The sequence below is a fragment of the Candoia aspera genome, chromosome 2 (assembly GCF_035149785.1).
Source record: "Candoia aspera isolate rCanAsp1 chromosome 2, rCanAsp1.hap2, whole genome shotgun sequence".
In the NCBI taxonomy this organism is placed as follows: domain Eukaryota; kingdom Metazoa; phylum Chordata; class Lepidosauria; order Squamata; family Boidae; genus Candoia; species Candoia aspera.
The window spans coordinates 8,556,132-8,570,307 of NC_086154.1; the positions used below are offsets into that span (position 1 = coordinate 8,556,132).

General features: G+C 47.4%; 1 protein-coding gene across 1 annotated transcript; it reads right to left on the minus strand.

Annotated features, from left to right (window-relative positions):
• Positions 1 to 2,291: 2,291 nt before the first annotated feature.
• Positions 2,292 to 14,114, minus strand: LOC134492058 (zinc finger protein 271-like). Its single transcript, XM_063296177.1, has 4 exons — positions 14,042 to 14,114; positions 8,014 to 8,991; positions 6,005 to 6,110; positions 2,292 to 4,751 (listed from the first exon to the last, which is right to left on the minus strand). Exons 2-4 carry the CDS (start codon positions 8,797 to 8,799, stop codon positions 2,635 to 2,637), a joined length of 3,009 nt encoding a protein of 1,002 aa, XP_063152247.1. The 5' UTR covers positions 8,800 to 8,991; positions 14,042 to 14,114; the 3' UTR covers positions 2,292 to 2,634.
• Positions 14,115 to 14,176: the final 62 nt, after the last annotated feature.

Below are 14,176 nucleotides of genomic sequence, written 5' to 3' on the forward strand. Positions count from 1 at the left end.
TGTGTTTAGAGTCATCCTAATCTGCACAAGGGAAATTTCTCCTGAATTACCAGGGGTGTTCGCAGGGGAAGGGCCAAAAAAAGTCAAGATCGAACCACCACTGTGTGACTGAAGCCCCACCCCCTTTTTAAAAAGTTGCATGATGGCAGCCCCATCATGACTTTTTTGACACCTCCTCTGCAGACATTTCTCCCCATCGCCCTTTAAAACCATCCCAACTCAGCAACCATCAATCCTGCCTACAGCCTTTGGGAAAAAAAGCCTTCATTTTGTCTTTGCCATTGGCTGGGGAATTCTGGGAGTCGAAGTCCACCCATCTTAAAGTTGCCTAGTTTGCGAAACAGTAATAATCCATCTTTCCTGGGATTTAGCCCAGAGTTTCTTTCTCCGGGGGCTGCTGTAGAATCTAGCCAACATGTGATGGGGAATCCAGAAATTACATCCCAGCTCACTGGCTGAGACTTGAAAAAGGAAGTTTTAGGAAGGAAAAGGCGAGAAAGCAAATGGGCATTGGCATTCTCCAAGACTGAAATTGTTGGAAGGTGGAAACTTGCAAGGGGAAAAAGAGAGAGCCACTTAGCTGGCAGAAGCCAAGGTGAGCAGAAAAGGGGACCTTAGATTTTTTTAGGAGTTCAATGCCCACAGAGCAGTGGTTCTCAACCAGCGTGCCATGGTGCACAAGTGTGCCGTGGGCTTGTTTCTAGTGTGCCACGAGATTGTCTTATCCTATTTTTTTTCAACATCGTTCTGTATTCTGTATAATCTGTATATTCAATACAGTGCAAACAGTTTTAAAAAATGGCATAACTTCCCCTTGAACCACATCTTACACATTTAAAAATATGTATAATCAATCGTTTTCTGGTGCGCCACAGAACTGCCACTATATTGAATATTGTGCTGCGGATTCAAAAAAGTCGAGAACCACTTTGTTGAGCAAAAGATAAGGGACTCAAAGGCTGAGCAGTGGTGGGGAGGAAAGGGAATTTATAATATTAAGAGTCCTCAAAAAGGAGGGTCTCCAGATTAGTTTTGGGTGTAAGCGGCACACATCCCTGGGATTCTTCTAAGCCTGTGATCAAACACACTAAGCCACAATGATACAAAGGGGGACATCCTTGCCCAAACGGTGCCAAGGATGTTCTTTGGGCCATCCACTTCGTGTTGCTCCATGTGTGGCCTCCCTTGGACCCCACAGACCCTGGGTTCATTCATGGAGAAGCCTGAAAAGAGGTAGCAGAGCTTGGGGAAAATATTGGATGCCTAGAATGGAGGTGCTGGAGTATAAATGAGGTTTCCCTTTCCCCCCTCTGCTGCCTCATGATCCTTTATCTTGTTGGGCTTTCACAACTAACCCCAGCATCCTGAGGGATGTACCCAGGGGAACAAGAGCCCAGCCAAGCCCCCTGCTGCCCACCAGCCTCTTTGCCTAACTCTTTTGCATTAAAAACAAACAAATGGCGAGCTGTTATATTGCAAAGTCAAGGCCCAGCCCTCCAAATACGTATCTGGCCCCAAACTTGGAAAATAACAAGGGAGAGCCTGCAGAGCACGGCATCTGCAGTTTTATCCACCCCTTGAGATGTTTGTAGTTTTTTGCATAATGAAGGAACACGGTGCATCGGTGTGCTCGTGTGTATGTGCGCATTGGAAAACACAGGGCAAGCTGTATACGCTCTGCTCTGTGTCATATGACCAGCAGAGAGGAGGGGCTTAGAACAGAGGCGTTGGCAGGATTCTGAGCCAATGATCATATGACTAGCAGAGAGGAGGGCCTTAGAACAGAGGCGTTGGCAGGATTCTGAGCCAATGCCCAATTGGGCATTGGCTCAGAATCCTGCCAACGCCTCCATTCTAAACCCCTCCTCCCTGCTAGTCACATGACCCAGAACATATGGGGGAATTTGGGGGGACTGTTTTTCTCTGCACCCCAAATCTTATCTAGTTCATTTCAAACCAAACCTTTCTTTTGTCAGCTTCTGCCTCTACCCGCAATTTGGTCCCAAGCTGTTCCTTTTTTCGGAAAGCGATGGGGCTGACGGACAATCCCCTTTACACCGTTTCTTTCCCACCTTCCACTGGGTTAGAAAGATTAGCAATGGTGGGCGGCTGCAACCTCCTACTGTTGAAGGACAAGGGGAAGCGAGGGCAACGGGGAACAGCAGGAGTATTGGGTAAATCAGTGCATTTTTACTGGTTACGTCATTCTGTGAAACAGTGTTCCTCAACTTTGGCAACTTTAAGACGTGGACTCCAACTCCCAGAATTCCCCAGCTAGCATGCTGGCTGGGGAATTCTGGGAGTTGGAGTCCACATCTCCTAAAGTTGCCACGGTTGAGAAACACTGCCGTAAAAGGTCAAGACACCGGTAGCCATGTTGCAAGAGTGCCCATAACGTTTCCTTACAATAGCGATGTGCCCACTAGCCCCAGACTGGGGTCCCTGTTTAATATGATCAGCGTCCTCAAACTGTTTCCCACAGCCTGTGTATGTTATAGTTCAGACCCTGTCCTCGGTGGATTCTTTCATAAAGAGGAAAGTCTGTCCTTCCTCACCAGCTGAACATTACCAATTTGCCCACGACCATCCTGGGGTGACTGAGACGTAGCCCAACCCTCCAGCGCATTCCCCTTTCTATTTTTGTTTCTCACAGTCGTGGGACCTCTGATGCCTGGTAAGATTGGATCTTTGGCAGAAGCCTTGCCCACAGTCTGCACATCGATATGGCTTCTCTCCCGTGTGGATTCTCCGATGGACAATGAGATGCGCCCTTTGGCTGAAGCCTTGCCCACACTCCACGCACGTATGTGGTTTCTCCCCCGTGTGGGTCCTCTGGTGCACCACAAGGTGTGTCCTCTGAGTAAAACTCTGACCACACTCGGTGCATTTATAAGGCTTCTCTCCCGTGTGGATCCTCTGGTGCCTTATGAGATTGGACCTCTGGCTGAAACTCTGCCCGCACTCTGCACACCTATGAGGCTTTTCTCCCGTGTGGATTCTTTGATGGATAACAAGGTGCGCTTCCCACGTGAAGGTCTGGCCACACTCGGTGCACGTATAAGGCTTCTCTTTTGTGTGGATCCTCTGATGAGCCACAAAGTTTTTCCTCCGATTGAATGTCTTTCCACAATCCAAGCATTTATGAGGTTCTTCACCGGCATGGATTTTCTGATGCCGGATGAAATTAGACTGCCAGTTAAACATTTTGCCACACTTCATGCATTGATACGGACTTCCTCTCAGACCGATTCTCTCGTGTATCCTATGGCCTGGCCCATGGCTGATGCTCGCCCCATAATCTGGGCTTCGGTATGAAGCCCTGTCTTCCGCATGGACTTTCTGATGCTTAATGAGGTGCGGGCTCTGGCGAAAACTCTTCCCACAGTCAAGACACGTGAAAGGTTTCTCCCCGGTGTGAATTCTCTGGTGGCTGATGAGGTTTGCTCTCTGATTGAATCTTTTCCCACAGTCGGGGCACTTGTGAGGTTTTTCTCGGGTGTGAATGCTCTGGTGTCTGAGAAGGTTCCCCCTGCGGGAGAATATTTTCCCACACCTGAAACATTGATAGGGATCCTCTCCTGTTGGAATTCGGCCCTGTCTGACACTCCTGGTCGGCCAACGGAGTGCATTATCTCCCATGTGAATCTTCTGATGCTTGATAAGGTTGGATTTCTGACCAAAGCTCTTCTCACACTCGGAGCATTTATATGGCTTCTCTCCTGTGTGGATTCTGAGATGTCTCACCAGATTGGACCTCTGGCTGAAGCTCTGTCCACAATCGGCACATTTGTGTGGCTTCTCGCCAGTGTGCAGCCTCTTGTGTATGATCAGGTGCGCCCTCCATCTGAAGCTTTTCCCACAGTCTGGACATCTGTAAGGTTTCTCTCCAGTATGGATCCTCTGATGCGCATTCAGATTGGTCCTCTGGTTGAACCGCTTTCCACACTCGAGGCATTTGTGTGGTTTATCTTTCGTGTGGATGCTCTGATGCCTAAGGAGGTTGCCTCTCCGGGAAAAGATTTTCCCACACTTGAAGCATTTACAGGGGTTTTCTCCAAGGGAAACCCAGTTGAATCTATCATGACTTGACCTCTGACCAAGCCTTTTCCCACTAGCTGAGCGTCGAGGCGGCTTGTCCCCCAAATGGACACTTTGATGCTTGATCAGGTTTGATTTCTGAGTGAAGCTCTTCCCACACTCCAGGCATTTGTAAGGCTTCTCCCCTGTGTGGACTCTGTGATGTCGGACAAGATTGGAAATCTGGCTGAAACTCTGCCCACAGTCGGTGCACTGGTGGGGTTTCTCCCCGGTATGAATCCTCTGATGGATGATGAGATTTGCGCTCCGACTAAAGCACTTCCCACAGTCAACGCATGGGTAAGGCTTCTCGCCCGTATGGAATCGCTGGTGCCGCATGAAACTCGTTTCCCACTTAAAGCTTTTCCCGCATTTAAAGCACTGAAACGTCTTCCCTCCCACGTGGGTTCTTTGATGCCTGTTCAGGTTTGATTTTTGAGTAAAGCCTTTCCCACAGATAGTGCACAAGTGTCTTCTCTTTCCACCTTGTGCTTTCTCCTCAAATGCAAGTTCACTGGGGATGCCACCCTCACCAAGAAGAGCGTTATTTCTTTTCTTGTCCGTTGGGAATCTCTGTGCATCTTGTTCTCCAAAGTTTTCTTCCAAGACTTGAGTTTCAGCTCTTTCCAATAACACCTCAAACACGGCCTCTTCATCCTCACTCTCCCACTTATCTGTCAAGGTTAAAAGAGAGCATCAGAAAAGCCTGAAATAATAAAAGTGCAATGGTTTAGACAACTTGAATTTGTATTTTGTGTTAAGATACAATTTCTTCGTTTGTTTTTACCATTCCAATGTGTGGCTAGTCAGTTTAAGATAATTAACCATGATTTGTTTCAGGGCAGCAAACCTTAATTTGAAAGCTGTTGGTTTCCTGTTTACAACTGAGGCTTTGCATGCAAGGATACGTGGTTTGTTTATGGCTTCCTGGCTTATTCTTGATTTGTTTTTCTGCCAGGCCCTCCCCCTCAAAAGGCAAGGTAAGAATAAAAAAAAAAGAGAAAACAGATCAGGAAGTAGCCTAACAAGCAATGATTACTTTGCCTGGTTGCAAGACCAACATTTATTCACTTGAACAAAAATCCACATTTTTAAAAACACAGCTTCGTGTGAGGTGTAGATTCAGCCTTCAAATCTGAACTCCTGCTGGGAGGAAATTTACGAGAATTGCATGGCCCATTACCTAAAACTGGAAGTGACTCTTTCCACGCAGGAATCTCATAGTCTCCTCTAGAAAGATTTATTATTATTATTATTATTATATTTTTATCCCACCTTTATTATTTTTATAAATAACTCAAGGCAGCGAACATACCCAATACTCCTTCCTCCTCCTGTTCTCCCCACAACAACAACCCTGTGAGGTGGGTTGGGCTGAGGGAGAGTAACCGGCCCAAGGCCACCCAGCCGGCTTTCATGCCTAAGACAGGACTAGAACTCCCAGTCTCCTGGTTCCTAGGCCAGCACCTTCACCACTACACCAAGACAAATTACAAGAATTACAGCAAGTATTTCCCATTTAATACCTATGTAGTGGAGATTTTCTGATTTTCCTTCTAATAGCTTTTCTGTGATCTGGAGATGAGTTGAGTCTGATTTCTTTTTTGTATGTGTATATATCAGTTCATGGTTGCAAACCTACCTAATACTCCTTCCTCCTATTTTCCCCACAAGTGACTAAAGTGCTGGACTAGAAATGGGGAGATCATGAATACTAGTCCACCATCAGGCATGAAAGCCAGCTGAGTGATTTTGGGCTGGTCCCTCTGTCTCAGCCCAGCCCAGGGTTGTTGTTGTTGTTGTTGGGGGGAAAATAGGAGGAAGGAACATTGTTTGGATGAGTTGCACAAAATAAATATGGGATATAAATCTAATTAATGCAGTAAATAAATGAGATCATTCAACCAACTATACACAGCACCCTTACCCAACCAACTGGCCTGCTCCTGCTTGATTGCCCGGCCAGGCTGTTTTCCACCAGCATCATCTTCTCGTGAAAAACCCATCGCCACTTCTTCAAACTCTCCCAGCACCTGAAAGGGAAATAGCAAGAATGGAGGTGTCCGCAGTTCCGGCTGCTTTAATCAGGATGACGAAGGGAGCATCGCAGGCAGGTTCTGGCCCTTTGGCACATGTGTACATGTGATGTCACAACACATGTACGAAAGAGGTGGGGGTTTGCTGCACAATGGCATAATGCTTTTGTCAGATTGTGTCAGCCCTTTGAGGAGGCCAAGTCAGGAAACAAGCTTCACAATAAATATTGGAACTCTACTGATAGGCGACAGCAGGGTTTCTCTACCTTGGCCACTTTAAGATATGTGGACTTCAACTCCCAGAATTCCCCAATCAGCTACTTCTTCATACTTGCTTGCTTGCTCTTTTTTTCCTATACTTTTGGCTTTTTCTTTCTTGCTTGCTTTTCTTCCTTCGTTTCTTTATTCCAAATATTATTTTCTCTTAGTTTTTATCTTTATCCAAATCTTAACAAAGTTATATCAAAATTTCAGGTGCGGAGGACCAATGACCAAGGAAAAGTGTTTATCTATCCATTCAGGAGGCGGAAGCCTCAAAGGGATGAAAAATCAAGGTAATTCCAGCCTGTAACGTCTAACCAGGCATCTCTTCCTTTTCAAAATCTCACAACTTCTGGGGAGACAGCAGCATTCCCAGCACCACCACCCCAGGATTCGTGTCATGCATACAAAGACCCCCAGCAATAGGCAACTTCAGCCAAGCTTTGAGAAAAGGGATTATAAAACAAAGTGGGACATTCAGAGCCAGGGCAGGAAGCACCTTGGTTCCTTGGTTACCGCTCAGAATAAGCAAGGTGACCTTGCTGCAAAGCCCAATCCAGTGTTTCTTACACATTTTTTCTCTCAGGACCCCTCCCCACTTTGAAAAATTATGGAGGACCCCAACAGAGCTTTCGTTTGAACGGGTTATATGTATCAATATTTACCATATTAAACATTAAAATTGACGCATTTGCTGCCACTGCTGCTTCTCATGATTGTTTGATGGGATTTTAATATTATATTATTTTTCAACATCAAATAAATTTGATTTTGCAGAACCCTGAGAGGGTCTTGGGGGACCCCCCAGGGGTCCTCGGACCACACTTCGAGAAACACTGGCCTAGTTGAAGCCCAAGTAGTGCATCGGCCCTCTCCTCAACACAGTCTTGCAAAATCTGAATCAGGCCGCGTTATATTCTCAAGCTGACCCAGCCTCAAGAAATGCACAGCCCTCCTTTTTCGCTTAAATCAGCCCTCCCCAAGTCAGAGGTCTCCTGCCATTTGGGGCAACAAGCCCTATTATTCTCTGACTGCTTAGTTATCGACTCTCCCCTTCTCAATGCCAGCAGCTCACTGAAGACTCAGCACACTCAGCAGCCATGGGATGCTGTCCAAGTGCGGCCCAAGAAGGGAAAAGATAACTAGGGAAACAGGAAGGGGCTGGTGTTACCTTGCTAGTGCTCTAAAGAGCATGCCTGCAACAAAACACTTTTTGTTGCACGCTCCCTCTGTGCAATTCAGTTCTCTGGCAATCTTATTTCAGCTCCTTCCCAATGGGGTGGCATAATCTGATCTTGGCCACATACCAAACCATGTTAAAAGATATGCCCCCTTTGATAGGTATTAACCTTGAGATAGCTTAGAGGCAGCAGGGTATTGGTGTAATGTAGTGCCTAACACTGTGGCCCCAGACGAGAGACAGTTGATGTAAACCAGAGAGTTGTCTTTCTAGAGAGGAGAAACGGAGTGGTGCAGAGAGAGATCGTAATGTAACCGTGCCCCAACACCATCTACATCTTTGTCTCCTGCTCTGGCTGGCCATCCATTCCACCTGTAGGTCCCTGCCCCTGCCAGTGTGCAAGGAGATCGAGGACTAATGGACTTGTCCCCAGCCCCCCCACCCGAGAAGTCCCCTTACTTCCTGTTTCCACCTCTCAGTCTCTTGCTGCCTCAGCAGGAAGTCCTCCACCAAGGCCACCGCCTGGGCGCAGGTCTCCGGCCCACTTTCTCCAACCCAGCCCTGGATTTCCTCAGGCAAGATGGCCAGGAACTGCTCCAGGACCACCAGCTCCACCATCTGCTCCTTTGAATTCAGCTCCGGCTGCAGCCAGCTGAGGCACAGCTCCCGCAGCCGGGCGCACACGTCCCAGGGCCCCTCCGCCTCTTGATAGCAAAACCACCGGAAGTGCTGGCGACGCATCTCGGCGCTGGGGGCCTCCTCGGCTTGGCCTTCTCCCTTCACCTCTCCACCACTCCCCTGCTCTGCGGGGTCCGCGTTCAGGCTGGCCTTGAGGGGCCCCTCTCTTAGGCCGAGCAGGAGCTCGCCTGCCTCCTCTCGCACGGGCCCCTCATCAGCCCCAGGCCCGGTTTCAGCAGGGGCCAGAAGGGTGGCCCCTGGGACCTGGGAGTTGCTCCACCCCGAACAAGGAGACTGTGCATTCTTCAGGAAGTCCCGCCATTGGGCTTCCCAGCGTGGCGATAACATCGCATTGTCGAGACCACGCTCCGCAGGCTTGGCCGTCATCCGGCTAAAACGCTCCCCGAGGCTGCCAGCCTGGACGACGTAAGGGCTCTTCCTGAACCGTTCTGGACCAGCCAGTGCAAGGCCTGCTTTCTCAAGCTCCTCCATTTTGACTCCTCTTTCCACCCTGGTTTCATGCTGGTGGAGGCCTACAGAGGACACCTCCTGTTGCTCAGCAGCCATTTTGGCCTTGGCTCTGCTCAGCCGCTCTCCTCTTCTGCCCAGCCGTGGTTTCTTTCTGCATCCATGGCCAAGAGGTCTGACTCCAAGTTTGGGAAAGTTCAGAGTGTGAGACGAAGTAGAGATGATGGGATTTCAGAGCTTCTCCCCCACAGAAAAACTGGCAGCATCTTCTTCTATCCAAAGGACTTCTTCCTGAAGGACAGAGAGAGAAACACGCATGAGAGGGAAAAACAGTAATAATGAAACAGCCACTCACTGGATCCTAGAGCTGCAAGGGGCCCATGAGGTCCTCCAGTCCAGCCCCTTGCTCAGTGCAAGAATCCAGATTAAACCATTCCCAGGAAATCTTCTTGAGCAACCAGTGAAAAGAAGCCTACCAGCTCCCTGATAATAGGTCCCACCCCAAAATGGCTCTTCCTGTTAGATTTTCTTCTAACTTTCAATCAGAATCTGCCCTCTTGTTAGTTAAATCCATGGAAAGGAATGGAGCAGAATGGAATGGGTCTTGACTTTCTTCTATATTACCACTTTTCGGACATTAGAAGAGCGATATTACATTCCCCTTCAGCTTTTCCTTCCCACCTCCTTCAGTCTCTCTTCAAGGGACTTGGTTTTCAGTTCTTGCTCTTCCCTGTCCTCCTGTGAACCTCATCCAATTTCTCTGAATCCTTCTTTTGAACCACGTTCATGTCAAATACTACCCACAGCCACTGCAGTGGAATCCAGACAAAGCTGTTATAGCTGTAAGTTTCCTGTTAAAGGCTCCACAGGAATCAAGGATGGCAATGATCAAAAGGGGGGGTTTACACAGCATGACCTAGCACCCATCAACTATACAGTCCAGTATGCTCAGGAGCAGAGGATCTGCTTTGCATGCAGAAAATTTCAAGGCTGATCCCCAACTGTTTCAGACAGAGATGATAACAACAATGAGATAGATAAGGCTTTTCCAATTAAATGCTCTCCAGATTAGTTGGGGTTACAATATGCAGAATAGCTACCCACTGTGTGGCATAATTAGAAATTCTAAGAATAGTAATCCCAAAATATCTGGTAGGCCTACGCTGGAGAAAGCAGAGCCATGGTTGAATTACTCAACAATATAAGGTAGTCTTATATTACTCAGTAATAGAAGGTAATCTTCTGTAGAGTTTTTGGTCTAGACTCCAGAGCTACATACAGGTTCTCAAGCTAACTGAATGCAGTCCCTGGTCTAATTCCAAACCCTTTAAGATAGGTGCAATATCCAACCTTTTATGAGAGTTATCAAGCCTGCGTGCTATGGGGGTGAGGAAGGGAGAATAAGCAGGTGTCTCAAATGGGGAAAAAAGAGTGATTTGCCTGTTGTTCTGGACACACCCCCTAGCTTATGTATGCATAATCAATTTGGTCATCAACAGAAAAAGGCTGCCTCCCCCAGGGGTTGAATTTCTTAACTCTCAGCAGCAGCAAACACCAGGAGTATAGAAATTAGAACTATGCAATGTTTGGTTTTCCAATTCAAAAAGGTGCACAGGAATGCATTCCAACTCTTTAAAGCAGCTACAGTTATGTATTTTCCCTAGGATCATGTAGTTGCTCTCTGCAACTCCCATGTGGTCCTGGGAAAAAGATACAGCTGCTTTAAAGAGTGGCAGGCAGTTGCTAGGTCAAAACTGAAGCATGACCAAGCCCTAGAAGAAACCCAGAACAGGTTTCCTGTCCAGTTGTGAATACTGCTGACTGACTGTGAGTTACATGTGCTTTAATTCAGAATCCAGTTTCCTGGTAAGTCTTACCTTCAGAGATTTTGTTCTGGACCCAGCTTTTGAATTCCTCATTCAAGGTTTGTCTAAACTTCCAAGACCGTAGGAGCCTCACTTGGGAACTCACACAACAGGGTGACACCCAGATGGATTCCACCCCCCCCCTGCAAAGCTTTAAAAGATCCCACAGCTTTCACACCACACATGCCACTTTTCTCAAAATAGAGCTATCTTGGTAGAAAAGGAGAAGTCTCTACTTCCCTCCAGCCCCAGCTGGGACTTCTGCAATCTCCTCCCTAGTTAGAGATGACTTGTGGCAAAGAGGATCTTTGTGTTTAATTGGTACAGTCTTCTAGCTCTGGAATGCGCTGAAGATAAATGAGCTTACTAACGTATGTCTGGATGGTCTGCACTGCAGACCAAAGGATTCCTGATTCTGAATACTTTAACAAGTGCAAGTTACAGCCATTTTTTAAAAATTCTCAGCCGTACCTGGCCCTGTTTATTTCTTAGCCTCAGTGTTCCACACCTGTAAAATGGGAATATTTACTGGTGCGCTCCAGAAAGGGGGGATTGTGCAACCCATTGACCATTGGAGAATCTGAGGCTAGGATCCTTGATTAATTTGTTATAAACAGCAGCTGCTCATGGAGTACAGAAAACAACAAATCCATTATTTCTTTTCTTCCCAATATCCTATTCTGGCTGGCTCAACTGGTGGACACTGATATTTTACCTATGAAATAAATACCTTGGATCTTCCAAGTGAGAAGATTGCCCGTTCTAAATTTAGATGCTGATAAATTGATCTCAGAGTCCAAGTTGCAGACAGAAAGGGCAGAAACATTTACTGTACCTTTTCAGCTTAAATTAATGTGATATGGGAGAGTCAGTTTGGTGTCGTGGTTAAGGCATCAGGCTAGAAACCAGGAGACCAGGAGTTCTAGTCCTGCCTTAATCACAAAGCCAGCTGGGTGACCTCGGGCCAGTTTCTCTCAGCCCTAGGAAGCAGGCAACAGCAAATCACTTCCGAAATCTTGCCAAGAAAACTCCAGGGACTAGTCCAGACAGTTTCCAGGAGTCAAAACTGACTCAAAGGGACAAAAATTTTTTTGATGTGGATGTAGAAGGAAATAAAACATGGGTTCAGGCCTGTTTAAAGTGGTACAAAGTTGGACATAGAGGACTATGTGTACGCTTGTGGGCACAGCCAAGTTTTCTATAATGTCCTGCCTGATGGAACTACACACTGGAGCAGTGTTCCTCAATCTCAGCAACTTTAAGACGTGTGGACGTCAACTCCCAGAATTCCCCAGCTGGGGAATTCCGGGAGTTGACGTCCACACGTCTTAAAGTTGCTGAGATTGAGGAACACTGCTCTGGAGAAGCCATCTTGTCCAAAAGGGAAGGGGGGAAAAAAAAGATGTAGTTTGACCTCCAGAGCAAGCACAAAAGGAGAAGAGAACACTGGAAAGAGGAACAGGCCAGCAGAAAAAAGTCAATCAAAGCAGACAATGCAGACAGTGGAAGCATGGGTACAATCCAACCTGGAAAACTCCTTTGATTTCCCTCTATTGCTTGGAGCTTGCATCTTTTAAAACTGTTAGCTAGAAGCTGGGCTGCCTGCTAATTACTTTTGGTAAACCACTTTGAATGGGTTCGTTTTTTTCAGCTAAAGAGTAGGGTAAAAATGCTTTCCATTTTTAAAAAAATTCTACTGTTTGCAGATCCTGGATGCTGTAATCCCAACATGCGTGAAGGGCTGCAGGTCAGAGAACTCCTGGCCTGCCAGGTTCATCAGGTTATGGCACACAGTGTGTGACCAGTTTTGTGCACTCCCTTTCTAAAAGCATCCTTTGTTCCCAGCAGGGCAGCACAAAGCTCATCTTGGAAAAAGCTAAGTAGGTTAGTACTTGGATGGGAGACCAAAAGGAAATCCCCAGGCTGCAGATTAGTCTGGGAAATAAACAGTTAAATAAATTTCCAGAAAACGACAATAGTGAATCACTTCTGTTTTGACTGCAAGAACATTGCGTGATGGTGAAGGCCCCAGGAGTCAAGCTCAACTCAAAGCAACCCTGCTTTAGGATATAATCAATTGCTTCTAAGAAAAGCCCTCTTAGATCCAGCCATCTTAACTGTCCCTGAACATTCAGGCTCCACTGAAACAAGATTACAGCAAGGGCAACCCTCACCAAGCGTGTCTTGTTTAGCAGGATGCAGAAAACTAAAGCAGACTCTTGCCAAGCAAATATTAAAACTTTGAGGAGGGCAAGGAAAAAGACACACAAAACCAGCTGGGTGCCTGAAGCTGAAAAAGGACAACCCAGCCAAAAGGGAGGAAGGGCTCCGGGCTGGAGCACACAGCTGCCTGCAGCTGAAAAGGGCCTTTGCTTGAAACCCTGCAGAGTGGCTGCTAGTGAGTGGTTCCATTCACACAACCCGTTGAACCAGCTAAGGGACAAGACCTAGAAGATGCATTTGCACAATGAGATCTTTGCATTTTGTGAACCCCAGTTTATTTGCCTCTTTTGTGGCTCAATGTATTGTGCAAACCTCAAAGTGGGTTAATTTATTGACCGGGTTACATATGTTGTGTGAATGCAGCCATGGACACCACTCTTCCACAGTCAAGTGGCCTCTGGGTCTTTTTGACTGTATTTCCTACAACCGCAGAGGATTATGAGGGTGTGTTCACAACGACACCTAAGCTGCAAACTAATTAACAACCTCTGAGCCCAATGTGTTGTGCAAAGCCAGCCCTGTGGTTTGTGTGGTTTGGTACATTGTGCAAACACTGGAAACTGGCTCCATTGAGCAAATCATCTCTACATTAACCACAGATGCGTCATGCAACCATAGCATGAGAATTAAGAACCAGCCCATTGGGGGCTGGAGACCAAACAAGGCTGGGGTGGACAATATTAAGCCCTGAGAATCAGGCAGCTTCCTACGCTTCTAATCCCCTAGAAAAGACGGCAGATCAGCACCCCTCTTTTGCACCCCAAAGCAATCCAAATCCTCGTATTGCCAGATGGGGTATCTCAAAATGGTGCCTTAATTCGAGATAACCCCTTGAAGTATCCAAGAAAAGGGATTCGGGTCTGACTGAAAATAAAGCAGAATCCTAGAAAAGGGACAGCCGGTCTCCTCTGCGGCCCCTATGGAGGAGAAAGCCCTCCCGAGGAGGTTTCGCTTTCAGGTGGGACCTGCACGAATCTGAACCGCAACCTTCACGCCACAGCCAGGTCTGCCCAACGTACTCAACGCGGCAAAAAGATAAATCCGTTTGCAGGCTTCACGCAGTAATTCTGAAGTTAACCAAGTTAAACCAGACATGCACCCAAACCCCAACCAGACCGACCGTGCTGGCAGAAGGCAACGCCCAGATCTGGCACGGGGCTGGCAAAGCAAGTCGTCTGAACCCCCCTTGCCCTCTGTCTCTCCCTTCCCAGAACTGGATGGCTGTGGCTGGTGGCCTTCGTAGCCCTACTTACCTCGAGGGTGCCCGCTTTGGGGGGGAGGGGGCTGAACGCAGGCTGGTGCCCTCTGCCCCCTTCCTCAGGACCCCCAACCCCGACGCACCCCCTCTTCTGCGCTCGCTGTTCCCGCCCTCCGGCTGCAGCCACCAC